The 16,869-nt window shown below is 40.3% G+C and overlaps 1 protein-coding gene across 2 annotated transcripts in view; it reads right to left on the minus strand.

Annotated features, from left to right (window-relative positions):
- Positions 1–154: 154 nt before the first annotated feature.
- Positions 155–16,869, minus strand: part of LOC121376840 (CD82 antigen-like) — a 38,110-nt gene continuing 21,395 nt past the window's right edge. For both annotated transcript variants that reach the window (XM_041504630.1, XM_041504631.1), the window contains exons 2-8: positions 15,329–15,404; positions 13,774–14,001; positions 12,611–12,685; positions 7,759–7,869; positions 6,549–6,740; positions 5,666–5,749; positions 155–445 (exon numbers count right to left, since the gene is read on the minus strand). In XM_041504630.1, coding sequence (XP_041360564.1) covers positions 386–445; positions 5,666–5,749; positions 6,549–6,740; positions 7,759–7,869; positions 12,611–12,685; positions 13,774–14,001; positions 15,329–15,394 — 816 coding nt within the window. In that variant the 5' untranslated portion in view covers positions 15,395–15,404 and the 3' untranslated portion in view covers positions 155–385. The remainder of the gene's footprint in view (positions 446–5,665; positions 5,750–6,548; positions 6,741–7,758; positions 7,870–12,610; positions 12,686–13,773; positions 14,002–15,328; positions 15,405–16,869) is intronic.

Genomic DNA, 16,869 nt, shown 5'->3' on the forward strand with positions numbered 1-16,869 from the left:
TTTTTTCTGTATTGTTCCATTATGATATCTATATATACAAATGAAGATAACAAGTTGGCATATACATATAGGGGTTATCAGCGCCAGGGAGGAAGGGTGGGGTCGGGTTTTGTCCGCCCTGAAACATAGTTTATATATTTATATTAATATATATTATATATATATATATATATATATATATATATATATATATATATATATATATATATTTGCAATGGTCAAAATTTGTATCTATAAACTATAGATCGAGCCATTAGTCATTAGCCATTATGTAAAATTGTCCTAAATATTGTGGAGGTCGCCGCCGCCCCCCCCCCCACTTCCTTGAGTCCCCACCCCACCCCACCCCACCCCATCTTGTAGAGATATATGCACACCATGGATCTCAGCCCTTCTGTTGACCGATGGTTCTCATAAGACAGCAAGCGAAGATGATTCCAAAGATCTGGGGAAAAAAAGTAAAAAAAATGAAGGTTGTGGTGATGATTGTGATGGTTGTGATGATGGTGGTGGTGATGATGATGATGTTGATGATGGTGGTGGTGATGATGATGATGTTGATGATGGTGGTGGTGATGATGATGATGTTGATGATGGTGGTGGTGATGATGATGATGATGCTGATGATGATGTTGATGGTGGTGGTGGTGGTGGTGATGATGATGATGATGATGTTGATGATGATGATGATGTTCATGATGATGTTGATGATGATGTTGATGATTGTCATAGTCCTTACTGACACTGAATGTTTCCTTACCATCTTATTACACCAAAACACGAATTGAACGCATTTCAAGTGTCAGATACATACACATCTCTACCCCAGCTAAGATCTGTCTTATATAACGACACCACTAGAGCACATTAACTGATCATCAGCTGTATACCAGTGGTAAACATTTGACAATCCTGACACATAGATAGAAAAACTATTACATTTTTCCATTATCAATTACAGATCCTCTTAATAAATTTACCTTCTCAAAGACAGGACATTTATTATGTTTAACGACACCACTAGAGCACGTTGATTAAGTAATCATCGGCTACTGGATGTCAAACATTTAGTAATTCTGACTCGTAGTCATCAGAGGAAACCCGCTACATTTCTCCTAATGCAGCAAGGGATCTTTTATATGCACTTCCCACAGACAGGAATTGACATACTACGGCCTTTGACCAGTTTGTGGTGTCCGGTTGGAACGAGAAATACCTAGTCAGTTGAATGGATCCACCAAGTGGTTCGACCTTGCAACGCAAACCCTCAAGCGAGCACTCAACCCAGTGAACTAAATTCCGCCCTTACTCTTACCTAAAGAGCGACAATGGCTTTTTGGTATATAAATGAAACGTTTAACTGCTGGGCCTAATTCACAAAGGTCTCTTAGGCTCTGCTACCGGCCTCGGTGGCGTCGTGGTTAGGCCATCAGTCTACAGGCTGGTAGGTACTGGGTTCGGATCCTAGTCGAGGCATGGGATTTTTAATCCAGGTACCGACTCCAAACCCTGAGTGAGTGCTCCGCAAGGCTCAATAGGTAGGTGTAAACCACTTGCACCGACCAGTGATCCATAACTGGTTCAACAAAAGCCATGGTTTGTGCTATTCTGACTGTGAGAAGCGCAAATAAAAGATCCCTTGCTGCTAATCGGAAAGAGTAGCCCATGTAGTGGCGACAGCGGGTTTCCTCTCAAAATCTGTGTGGTCCTTAACCATATGTCTGACGCCATATAACCGTAAATAAAATGGCTTTCTTAGGCTCTGCTAGACAACAAAGCATCCTCTTTGCAAGTCTTTCAGCATTGCACTGCGAGATCGCAAATTTACGAGAGTTTAGTGAATTAGACCCAGACCTGGTCTTACTTATCGCCAGAGCGACAAAAACTTTGCAGTATAAATATATGTTCTAATGATATGTGTTGTCTACTGTCCTGCTTACCTTAAGAGCGACAAACGCTTTGCTGTATAAATATATGCTCTAATGATATGTGTTGTCTACTGTCCTGCTTACCTTAAGAGCGACAAACGCTTTGCTGTATAAATATATGCTCTAATGACATGTGTTATCTACTGTCCTGCCTACCGTAAGAGCGACAAAGGCTTTGCAGTATAAATATATGCTCTAATGATATGTGTTGTCTACTGTCCTGCTTACCGTAAGAGCGACAAAGGCTTTGCAGTATAAATACATGCTCTAATGATATGTGTTGTCTACTGTCCTGCTTACCGTAAGAGCGACAAAGGCTTTGCAGTATAAATACATGCTCTAATGAATGTTTGTCTACTGTCCTGCTTACCGTAAGAGCGACAAAGGCTTTGCAGTATAAATACATGCTCTAATGATATGTGTTGTCTACTGTCCTGCTTACCGTAAGAGCGACAAAGGCTTTGCAGTATAAATACATGCTCTAATGATATGTGTTGTCTACTGTCCTGCTTACCGTAAGAGCGACAAAGGCTTTGCAGTATAAATACATGCTCTAATGACATGTGTTGTCTACTGTCCTGCTTACCTTAAGAGCGGCAAAGGCTTTGCTGTATAAATATATGTTCTAACGATATGTGTTGTCTACTGTCCTGCTTACCGTAAGAGCGACAAAGGCTTTGCAGTATAAATATATGCTCTAATGATATGTGTTATCTACTGTCCTGCCTACCGTAAGAGCGACAAAGGCTTTGCAGTATAAATACATGCTCTAATGATATGTGTTGTCTACTGTCCTGCCTACCGTAAGAGCGACAAAGGCTTTGCAGTATAAATACATGCTCTAATGATATGTGTTGTCTACTGTCCTGCTTACCATAAAAGCGACAAAGGCTTTGCAGTATAAATACATGCTCTAATGATATGTGTTGTCTACTGTCCTGCTTACCGTAAGAGCGACAAAGGCTTTGCAGTATAAATACATGCTCTAATGATATGTGTTGTCTACTGTCCTGCTTACCGTAAGAGCGACAAAGGCTTTGCAGTATAAATACATGCTCTAATGATATGTGTTTGTCTACTGTCCTGCCTACCGTAGAGCGACAAAGGCTTTGCAGTATAAATATATGCTCTAATGATATGTGTTTGTCTACTGTCCTGCCTACCGTAAGAGCGACAAAGGCTTTGCAGTATAAATACATGCTCTAATGATATGTGTTGTCTACTGTCCTGCCTACCATAAGAGCGACAAAAGCTTTGCAGTATAAATACATGCTCTAATGATATGTGTTGTCTACTGTCCTGCCTACCGTAAGAGCGACAAAGGCTTTGCAGTATAAATACATGCTCTAATGATATTGTTTGTCTACTGTCCTGCTTACCGTAGAGCGACAAAGGCTTTGCAGTATAAATACATGCTCTAATGATATGTGTATCTACTGTCCTGCTTACCGTAAGAGCGACAAAGGCTTTGCAGTATAAATACATGCTCTAATGATATGTGTTGTCTACTGTCCTGCTTACCGTAAGAGCGACAAAGGCTTTGCAGTATAAATACATGCTCTAATGATATGTGTTATCTACTGTCCTGCCTACCGTAAGAGCGACAAAGGCTTTGCTGTATAAATACATGCTCTAATGACATGTGTTGTCTACTGTCCTGCTTACCTTAAGAGCGACAAAGGCTTTGCAGTATAAATACATGCTCTAATGATATGTGTTATCTACTGTCCTGTTTACCATAAGAGCGACAAAGGCTTTGTGTATATATGCTCTAATGATATGTGTTATCTACTGTCCTGTTTACCGTAAGAGCGACAAAGGCTTTGCAGTATAAATATATGCTCTAATGATATGTGTTGTCTACTGTCCTGCTTACCTTAAGAGCGACAAAGGCTTTGCTGTATAAATATATGCTCTAATGATATGTGTTATCTACTGTCTGCTTACCATAAGAGCGACAAAGTCTTTGCTGTATAAATATATGCTCTAATGATATGTGTTATCTACTGTCTGCTTACCATAAGAGCGACAAAGTCTTTGCTGTATAAATATATGCTCTAATGATATGTGTTATCTACTGTCTGCTTACCATAAGAGCGACAAAGTCTTTGCTGTATAAATATATGCTCTAATGATATGTGTTATCTACTGTCTGCTTACCATAAGAGCGACAAAGTCTTTGCTGTATAAATATATGCTCTAATGATATGTGTTATCTACTGTCTGCTTACCATAAGAGCGACAAAGTCTTTGCTGTATAAATATATGCTCTAATGATATGTGTTATCTACTGTCTGCTTACCATAAGAGCGACAAAGTCTTTGCTGTATAAATATATGCTCTAATGATATGTGTTATCTACTGTCTGCTTACCGTAAGAGCGACAAAGTCTTTGCAGTATAAATATATGCTCTAATGATATGTGTTATCTACTGTCCTGCTTACCGTAAGAGCGACAAATGCTTTGTGTATAAATACATGCTCTAATGATATGTGTTATCTACTGTCTGCTTACCATAAGAGCGACAAAGGCTTTGCAGTATAAATATATGCTCTAATGATATGTGTTGTCTACTGTCCTGCTTACCATAAGAGCGACAAATGCTTTGTGTATAAATACATGCTCTAATGATATGTGTTATCTACTGTCTGCTTACCATAAGAGCGACAAAGGCTTTGCAGTATAAATATATGCTCTAATGATATGTGTTGTCTACTGTCCTGCTTACCTTAAGAGCGACAAAGGCTTTGCAGTATAAATATATGCTCTAATGATATGTGTTATCTACTGTCCTGTTTACCGTAAGAGCGACAAAGGCTTTGCAGTATAAATATATGCTCTAATGATATGTGTTATCTACTGTCCTGTTTACCGTAAGAGCGACAAAGGCTTTGCAGTATAAATACATGCTCTAATGACATGTGTTATCTACTGTCCTGTTTACCGTAAGAGCGACAAAGGCTTTGCAGTATAAATATATGCTCTAATGACATGTGTTGTCTACTGTCCTGCTTACCATAAGAGCGACAAATGCTTTGTGTATAAATACATGCTCTAATGATATGTGTTATCTACTGTCTGCTTACCATAAGAGCGACAAAGTCTTTGCTGTATAAATATATGCTCTAATGATATGTGTTATCTACTGTCTGCTTACCATAAGAGCGACAAAGTCTTTGCTGTATAAATATATGCTCTAATGATATGTGTTATCTACTGTCTGCTTACCATAAGAGCGACAAAGTCTTTGCTGTATAAATATATGCTCTAATGATATGTGTTATCTACTGTCTGCTTACCATAAGAGCGACAAAGGCTTTGCTGTATAAATATATGCTCTAATGATATGTGTTATCTACTGTCCTGCCTACCGTAAGAGCGACAAAGGCGTTGCTGTATAAATATATGCTCTAATGATATGTGTTATCTACTGTCCTGCCTACCGTAAGAGCGACAAATGCTTTGCAGTATAAATATATGCTCTAATGATATGTGTTATCTACTGTCCTGCCTACCGTAAGAGCGACAAAGGCTTTGCTGTATAAATATATGCTCTAATGATATGTGTTATCTACTGTCCTGCCTACCGTAAGAGCGACAAATGCTTTGCTGTATAAATATATGCTCTAATGATATGTGTTATCTACTGTCCTGCTTACCATAAGAGCGACAAATGCTTTGTGTATAAATACATGCTCTAATGATATGTGTTATCTACGTATACGGTTCTACTTACCTCCAGAGCGGCAATGGCGAAGGCAATTCCAATGACAGTGACAGACTTGTCAACGAGCCAGCTTCTGATTTTCGGATAGCATGACTGCAAATGAATAATCACTGTGTTGGTTAACTCTCGTACATTATGTCATATACACAGTGGTCAAACATAATTTTAACTGGCATGTTGCAAACAAATCGTATTGTATTCAACAATGTATCGACGCGCAGACAGACAGACAGACAGACAGACATATACACAGGAAATCGGACAAAAAACGCACACAAATACAAGCACACAGATTAAAACTATAAAGCTATTGTGATGTTGATGTTACAATAATACAACCAAGTTTATAAACAGGTGTGGATCCGGCGGAGGTGGGGGGAGGGGGGGGGACGTCGAGGATAGCGCCCCCACAGCCTGGAAATAACAGCCTGTTCAAACACTTTTTACCATATTCTGTGACCCACCCCCCCCCCCCACTCCCACTCTTTCACAAACCCCTGAATTCGCGCTTGATAGCATGCATACAATATATAGATATTCATACATCAATACATACATCCATCCATATATTCATCTATATATTCATCCATATATCCATCCATCCATACATACATACACACACACATACACACACACACATACATACATACATACACACACACACATACATACACACACATACACACATACATACACACACATACATACACACACACACACACATACACACACACACACACATACCTACATACATACATACATACATACATATTATATATTATATATACATACATTCAATTTTGAAAAGAAATTTAAAATTATCATATGTCTTCCATCGATGGCAATCAATCCTGCGAACCATCGCACCTCGGATCAGAGTTGGGGTTCTTACCGTCTGTATATAGGAATTTACACCTGTAGGCGTGCCTGGACAAGTCGAGTCTTTAGGTGTTGCCGTGTTGTCGCCGTTCAGGAATTTATCCCTGTCTGTGAGAACACAGCACGTGGCAGGAACCGTTGTTTTGTTGGTCCACCCTGTAGCGTTCTCGAAGTCTTTATAGTTGTTGATACCGCAGCACTCGAACTGCGGAACAAAGGTAAAACATTTAGAAGATCCCAATAGAAACATGGTTTAAAGGAAAGGAAAGTTTGTGTAATTATAAACGACATCTCAGCACATTTTTAAGACCATGGCTGTTTGGTGTAGACCTATCATGGGGAGAGTTAAAAGGGTGACACCACTGGAGCACATTTGATTAATTAATCATCACCTGTTGCATGTTAAACATTTGGTAATTCTAACTCGTAGTCATCAGAGGAAACCCGTTACATTTTTTCTAATGCAGCAAGGGATCATTTATATGCACTTTCCCACAGGCAGGAATGAAAATGAGGGAGGAGGGAAAAGAGAGAGGAAGAGAGGGAAGGGAAGGGGGATGGAAGATAGATACCGAGAGAGAGAGAGAGAGAGAGAGAGAGAGAGAGAGAGAGAGAGAGAGAGAGAGAGAGAGAGGGAGGAAGAGAGAGACTGGCAGAGAGACACTGAGACAGATACAGAGAGACAGACAGATAGGGAGGGAGAGGGAGAGAGAGAGAGAGAGAGAGAGAGAGAGAGAGAGAGAGAGAGAGAGAGAGGGTAGAGGGGAAGAGAGAGACTGGTAGAGAGACACCGAGACAGATACAGAGAGACAGACAGACAGGGAGGGAGAGGGATACAGAGAGGGAAGGAAGAAAATGTTTTATTTAACGACGCACTCAACACATTTTATTTACAGTTATAATGCGTCGGACATATGGTTAAGGACCACACAAATATTGAGAGAGGAAACCCGCTGTCGCCACTTCATGGAGTACTCTTTTCGATTAGCAGCAAGGGATATTTTATATGTACCATCACACAGACAAGATAGCATATACCACAGCCTTTGATATACCAGTCGTGGTGCACTTGCTGGAACGAGAAATAGCCCAATGGGCCCACCGACGGGCATCGACCCCACACCGACTGCGCATCAAGTGAGCGCTTTAGCACTGGGCTAAGTCCCCCCCCCCCCCCCCCCCCCCCCCGATCAAATGGATACCACAGGTTTAGGAATACTCACATAGACTTGCGCCCAGTCGATTGCTCGACTAAATGTATTTCCACTTTTCAGATTTCCATCATAGTTCTTTTCCAAGTTCTTCACCAGGTTCAATTGCAATTCAGTTTCGAACTAAAAACACAAACGTAATAATTATTAATAATGTAATAAATTATGAAACTTAAACTCAAGAACGAGATAAAAAGGATATGGATTTGATTGAGTTGGTGAGGTGTACTATGAAAGAAAAGGAAACAGATCAATAATAATATGACAACACTACGTCTGTTTGGTGCCTGACGTATAGTTATAGTTATTTCGACGAGAGAGAGAGAGAGAGAGAGAGAGAGAGAGAGAGAGAGAGAGAGAGAGAGAGAGAGAGAGAGAGAGAGAGAGAGAGAGAGAGAGAGAGAGACGAAGAGTGAGACAGACGGAGAGTGAGACAGACAGACAGACAGAGAGGCGGAGAGACATAGGCAGAGAGAGAGACAGAGGCAGAGAGAGAGAGAGACGGAGAGACATAGGCAGAGAGAGAGAGACAGAGGCAGAGAGAGAGAGACGGCGATACATAGGCAGAGAGAGAGAGAGAGAGAGAGAGAGAGAGAGAGAGAGAGAGAGAGAGAGAGAGAGAGAGAGAGAGAGAGAGAGAGACGGAGAGACATAGGCAGAGAGAGAGAGACAGAGACGGAGAGACATAGGCAGAGAGAGAGACAGAGGCAGAGAGAGAGAGAGAGACGGCGATACATAGGCAGAGAGAGAGAGAGAGAGAGAGAGAGAGAGAGAGAGAGAGAGAGAGAGAGAGAGAGAGACAAACACACACACGTACAGGTACACACACACACGTACACACGCACGCACACACACACAAACACACACATACAGGTCTCGGTAACGGCATGAGGAAATTTGTGAAGGCAATAAAGGATTTTAATATCCTTTGTGCCAGTGCGTCATTGAATATATGTATGTTTAATTCAAAACCCGACATACATAAAATAGAGATATTCAAAATATAAAAATACATATATAGCCAGTGCCAGGTCTGTCCACATCTGCATGTACGTCAAACGTTGCCAAGCCATGGGGCCTTAGAACCGCGTGGTTGTTGGACCGGTACGAATATGGTCGACTAACGATCGTTCTATTTTTGTGGAACGTAGTTGGTCTGATTGGTAGCGTTCCGGCCCAACAATTGCGGGCGATTGGGTGCCACAGGTTCGGGTCTCGGTAACAACATGAGGACATTTGTGAAGGCAATAAAGGATTTTAATATCCCCTGTGCCAGTGCGTCATTTGAATATATGTATGTTTTAAGTCAAACCCCGACATACATACAATAGAGATATTCAAAAATATAAAAATACATACATACTGAGACCGAGAGACGGAGACGGAGACGGAGACGGAGACGGAGACAGAGACACGGAGACACTCGGAGGCACATAGTGATGAAGACAAACAGTCCGAGACAAAGAGATCGAGAGACGGAGACAGACACTGACACAGTCTTAATCGGTGTGTCCGTGTGTTAGGGTATTGCTAAGGATCGCCGATGGTGGTGGAATTTACCAGGGAATATAGTAGGTAGTTACAGGTGCCTCTTGATACTTTCAGAAGTATCCACTGAAATAACACTTGAGAGACAAGGACTGGGAGGTGGAGGTGGACAGCAAAAGAAGGTGACATATTATATATTGTAAGGAGCTGTCAGATTGGGAAAAAATTGAAGAAAAAACAAACACCAAAGCAAAAAACTATAACAAACTGAAACATAGCCCGAGTACTCTGGCTGTAAGAGAGCTAGACGGACATTTGGACATAAACACGCTCTCATTACAGTCAGAGACCAACCTATGTCTTTTTTTGGCAATTCCTGACAACCAAAAAGTTGGCAAAGATTCCCATTCTAATTCCACACCAATCCTATGTTTGACGTCAAATACCTTTACATCGATCATTTTCGAGTTAACCGATAAAAAAAAATCCACATATTAATCACTAATACACATACTACAGAAAGAAATCCGACAGCACTAACTGAAACACAGAAACAAACACAAAAATACTATAACAAAGAAAAACATACAAACACAAACAACCACCACAAACACAAAAACAGAAATACTACATATAAAAACACACCCCAAAAACAAACACAAACAACCACCACAAACACAAAAACAGAAATACTACATATAAAAACACACCCCAAAAACAAACACAAACAACCACCACAAACACAAAAACAGAAATACTACATATAAAAAAAACACCCCCACAAAACAAAACAAACAACCACCACAAACAAAAATACTAACACATTCATTTCAACTTATTTTCATGCTTCTATCCAATTAAGGTTCAAGAACGCTGTCCTGGGCATACACCTCAGCTATCTGGGCTGTCTGTTCAAGACAGTCTGTTAGTGGTTGGTGAGAGAGAAGAGGGTGTAGTGGTCTTACACCTACCCATTTAGTCGTTAAAACTCGCTCTGGGTGGGAGCCGGTACCGGGCTGCGAACCCAGTACCTACCATCCTTATGTCCTATGGCTTAACAACGACACCACCGATGCCGGTTACGAACACGAAAACGAAAATACTATAACAAATACGAAAACAAAAACAAAAATACTACAACACACACGAACATGAAAACAAAATACTATAACACATACGAACACGAAAACAAAACTACTATAACACACACGAACACGAAAACAAATACACTATAACACACACGAACATGACAACAAACATACTATAACACACACGAACACGACAACAAACATACTATAACACACACGAACACGAAAACAAAAATACTATAACACACACGAACACGACAACAAACATACTTTAACACACACGAACACGACAACAAACATACTATAACACACACGAACACAACAAACATACTTTAACACACACGAACACGACAACAAACATACTATAACACACACGAACACAACAAACATACTATAACACACACGAACACGACAACAAACATACTATAACACACACGAAAACAAAAATACTATAACACACACGAACACGACAACAAACATACTTTAACTCACACGAACACGACAACAAACATACTATAACACACGAACACGACAACAAACATACTATAACACACACGAACACGACAACAAACATACTATAACACACACGAACACGACAACAAACATACTATAACACACACGAACACGACAACAAAACATACTATAACACACGAGCACGACAAACAAACATACTATAACACACACGAACACGACAACAGACATACTATAACACACACGAACACGATAACAAACATACTATAACACACACGAACACGACAACAAACATACTATAACACACACGAACACGACAACAAACATACTATAACACACGAACACGACAACACACATACTATAACACACACGAACACGATAACAAACATACTATAACACACGAGCACGACAACAAACATACTATAACACGCACGAACACGACAACAAACATACTATAACACACACGAACACGACAACAAACATACTATAACACACGAGCACGACAACAAACATACTATAACACGCACGAACACGACAACAAACATACTATAACACACACGAACACGACAACAAACATACTATAACACACGAGCACGACAACAAACATACTATAACACACACGAACACGACAACAAACATACTATAACACACGAGCACGACAACAAACATACTATAACACGCACGAACACGACAACAAACATACTATAACACACACGAACACGACAACAAACATACTATAACACACGAGCACGACAACAAACATACTATAACACGCACGAACACGACAACAAACATACTATAACACACACGAACACGACAACAAACATACTATAACACACACGAACACGACAACAAACATACTATAACACACACGAACACGACAACAAACATACTATAACACACGAGCACGACAACAAACATACTATAACACGCACGAACACGACAACAAACATACTATAACACACACGAACACGACAACAAACATACTATAACACACGAGCACGACAACAAACATACTATAACACGCACGAACACGACAACAAACATACTATAACACACACGAACACGACAACAAACATACTATAACACACGAGCACGACAACAAACATACTATAACACACACGAACACGACAACAAACATACTATAACACACACGAACACGACAACAAACATACTATAACACACACGAACACGACAACAAACATACTATAACACACACGAACACGACAACAAACATACTATAACACACACGAACACGACAACAAACATACTATAACACACGAGCACGACAACAAACATACTATAACACACACGAACACGACAACAAACATACTATAACAAACACGAACACGACAACAAACATACTATAACACACACGAACACGACAACAAACATACTATAACACACACGAACACGACAACAAACATACTATAACACACACGAACACGATAACAGACATACTATAACACACACGAACACGACAACAAACATACTATAACACACACGAACACGGTAACAAACATACTATAACACACACGAACACGACAACAAACATACTATAACACACACGAACACGACAACAAACATACTATAACACACGAACACGACAACAAACATACTATAACACACACGAACACGACAACAAACATACTATAACACACACGAACACGATAACAGACATACTATAACACACACGAACACGACAACAAACATACTATAACACACACGAACACGACAACAAACATACTATAACACACACGAACACGACATTTGAAGAACCAACCACGAGAGAACGGTAATTAAGTGGCGCCACCTACCTTGTTCTTCATGACGGCTACCAGTATACCGGCGGCAATCTCCGCGACGAGGATTAGCAGCAGCAGCGTAGCATACTGTAAAACAAAGGAAAGGAAGGTTTGTTAAACGTCACTTCGGCACTTTTCACACTGCGGCGATTTCCTATCTAATGTGTGACAATTCTGATATTTGGTCGAGATGGATAGATTGATGGGTGGATGGGTGAGTCACCTCGGCACTTTTCACACTGCGGCGATTTCCTATCTAATGTGTGACAATTCTGACATTTGGTCGAGATGGATAGACTGATGGATGGATGGATGGGTGGATGGGTGAGTGAATGGATGAGTGGATAGATAGATAGATAGATAGATGGGTGAGTGTACAGATCAATGGATGGGTGGATGGAGTTATTGGGTGGGTATGAGTGAGTTCGGATGGATGGACACAGACAAGACAAAGAAAGACCGAGGGGAGAGAAAGACGGATGAGTGAGAGAAAGACGGATGAGTGAGAGAAAGACGGATGAGTGAGAGAGAGCGAAAACGAGGGAGATGTTGGTACATATAAAGAAAAAGGGGAGAAAAATATACAGAGGAGAGGGAGAAAGAAAGAAACATGAAGATAGAGAGAGAAAGATAGATAGTGAGAATGAGACGGTGGCACATACAAAGAGTGGCACAGAAAGAGAGAGATAGAGGGGTGGTCGTGGGGTGGAGCCACTAGCTGCCACCACACAGGATACCCCTGTCGGTAAAGCAACTTGGGGTATGTTACATGTACTTTCCCATAAACAGAACAGTACATACCACCGTCGTTGATGTTCCAGTTGTGAGCCACTGATTGAAAGGGGGGTGGGGGGTGGGGTGGAAACATCGCTATTGCTTAATCCTACCCCCTTATTCTTCCTCAAGTGCATGAGTTTATTTCACACAAACTAACAGCAACATAGACCGCTGTACTTATAAAAACCGAAATGCAACGAAATGTCTGTTCTCGGTAGCTCTCGCTCAAGGATGGTACAAAGTGGTCCATTTCGGTACCATTAGGTCCATTTCGGTACATCTTGGTCCATTTCGGCACCTCTCGTTCCATTTCGGCACCTCTGAGTCCATTTCGGTACATCCCGGTTAAGTTCGATATATTACGTCCCTGCAATGTCGGCGTGCGAAATCAAACTTACCAAACAGAGCATGCACTTGATCTCCTTGACGGCGCCGCAGCAGCCGAGGAATCCCATGACGATGAGAACGGCCCCGCCCGCTATCAGGATGATGGCCCCGCTTTGCAGCAGGCCGGGGATGTTGTAGTCCTGAACCGCCGGGTCTGACGTCACCTTCGACAGCGTCGACATGTAATTCTTGTCCACCAGAACCCATATTCCTATGCCAACGGCCGCAGCGCCAATCAGCTACAAGGAAAAGGAAAAGTTAAAGTTTGTTTAACGACACAATTAGAGCATTTTGATTTATTAATCTTATAGACAGACAGTCAGACAGGCAGGGAGATAGATATAGACAGACAGACAGACAGACAGACAGATAGATAGATAGATAGATAGATAGATAGATAGATAGATAGATAGATAGATAGATACATACATACATACATACATAGATACATACATAGATACATACATACATAGATAGATAGATAGATACATAGATAGATAGATACATACATAGATACATACATAGATACATACATAGATAGATAGATACATAGATAGATAGATAGATACTAGTAGGTAGCAAGACAGAGATACTAGTAGATAGCTAGACAGACAGACAGAATTATTTTTTTAACAAGGAAGGATAGAAGGAAGAAAGGAAGGAAAGAAAGAAAGATAGCCACAAACAACGACAACATTCTGCAGCTTTCACACATTTGATCATGTAGACTCAAGGAATAACTACAGTTGATGTCTTCCTCGACAATCGATTATCGATTTCTTTCTCGTCCTAGCCAGTGCTCCACAACTGGTGTAACAAAGGCCGTGGTATGTACCATCCTGTCTGTGGGATGGTGCATATAAAAGATCCCTTGCTGCTAATCGAAAAGAGTAGCCCATGAAGTGGCGACAGCGGGTTTTCTCTCTCAATATTTGTGTTGTCCTTGACCATATGTCTGACGCCATATAACCGTAAATAAAATGTGTTGAGTGCGTCGTTAAATAAAACATTTTCTTCCTTCCTGTTGTCTGACATCCAATAGCCGATGATTCATTAATCTATGCGCCCTAGTGGCGTCGTTAAAGAAACCAAACTTCTTCTTGTTCTTATCCAGATATGTTACAGGTTTGTAGATTAACCAAACTTAGTGTCCATTTTCACGGGTTAAAACTAGTGTCTGCGCATTTAAACGGTAATACCCTAGTTTATAAACCCTAAGGCATATTTTTTTTACTATTGGAGCCGTTTTTGACAACTGAAATCATACTTTACTTAGATTTTATTGTTTAGATTATCCATTTCCGTACATTCGAAGTGTTTTTCGTCATCCTGGTGTTTATAATATCACAAAATGCATTTCTCATATTTTTAAAAACGCCCGTGCCTCTGAGAAGTAACAGTTATGGAATCGAGTTTTAGTCTATTTTTAGAGGGTATTTTCACCATTTCAAAGTCAGACTCATGTTTCACTCATTTGTAACTTTATCCAACTTTGTCGATTAACCAAACCTAGTGTCCATTTTTTTCACGGGTTAAAACTAGGGTGTGCGCCTTTAACATACTTACGAAGAAGAGGACATTGAAGACGAAGAGGATGTATTTGATACAGTTCGCTCCGCACCCGGCAACCATCTTGATTCACCTGAAACGACAGGTAATAAAGAAAAACATTCATTAGTAAAACTGTTAGATCCTCCACGAGTCCAAAATATTGGACTCGAGAACTCAAGGGTCAAACTCGACCCGGACCCGAGTACCCGATACAGACACACTAGCTGTAGATAATAATGAGACTAAGGAATAAAGTCAAATAACATTCAGCATCTTAATTCCAGCGCTGAACATGGATGCCAAATCATGCCATTGTATTGCATTCCACACATTCTAATAGTCCTATAACGTAACCGACGGCAAGCATTTGGCAAAATGACGTAAAAAAAATGAGAATGTTCTTCTATGTACGGGTTCTCGATCTCGACTCCTGCTAGACTCGACCCGTGCCCGAGTACTCGGGTTTCCTCTCATGACTACGTGTTATAATGCAGGCCCGTAAGAACTGGGGTGGGTGGGTGGGGAGGTGGGGGGAGCTTTTTTAAAATTACATTAATGTTTGCCATTGTAATCAAAATCTGATATAGAGTTTGTACCCGATCCGTTAGTGCCCCCCTCCCCCAACTCGTTCCTACGGGCCTGTAATGACCAACTGTTTGACATCCAATAGACGATGATTAAAATTAATCAATGTGCTCTAGTGATATTTAACAAATCTCGATTGTGGCTGGTGTGAGAATGTTACAATTTGATTACGACTTGCTGTTGAATATTTACATTCACCGGAAGGAAACAAGAGAGGGATATCTGCATAACTATCGACGTAACAGATGTGACGATAATACCGATGACGTGTCTAGTAAATTAAAGACATAGTGATTTCTCAACTGCAATTCTTCAACACAAATTAACGATAACGTAACAACTTTTTTTTACGTTTTTTTTCTTTCTTCCTAACTTTTTTTTCCTTTTTTTTTTTTTTTTCTCTCTCTCATTATTATTTTTTAAATTATTATTAAGGGGCTGATTTTATTTTTGTATAAAGGGTGCGGGGAGGGGTCACAACATTCTAAAATTGCAATTTCAGTTTGTCGAACGCAAATGAGCCGAATTCTTGAAAGGAGCAAGATCTGGAGAATGATTTTTACATAAAGTTAAAATTTAATTTTTGTTTTGTTTAACGATACCACTAGAGCACATTTATTTATTAATCATCGGCTATTGGATGTCAAACATTTGGTAATTTTGACATATAGTCTTAGAGAGGAAACCCGCACCATCCTTCCATTAGTAGCATGGGATATTTTATATGCACCATCCTGCACATACAACGGCCTTTGATATACCAGTCGTGGTGCACTGGCTGGGAAGAGAAATTGAAAAATGTAGCAGTTGTTCTCTCTAAGACTACAGTATATGTCAGAATCACCAACTGTTTAACATCCAATAGCTGATGATTAATTAATCAATGTGCTCTAGCGGTGTCGTTAAAGAGAACAAACTTCCAATAGCCGATGATTAATAAATCAATGTGCTCTAGTGGTGTCGTTAAAGAG

The sequence above is a fragment of the Gigantopelta aegis genome, chromosome 7 (assembly GCF_016097555.1).
Source record: "Gigantopelta aegis isolate Gae_Host chromosome 7, Gae_host_genome, whole genome shotgun sequence".
Lineage (NCBI taxonomy): Eukaryota > Metazoa > Mollusca > Gastropoda > Neomphalida > Peltospiridae > Gigantopelta > Gigantopelta aegis.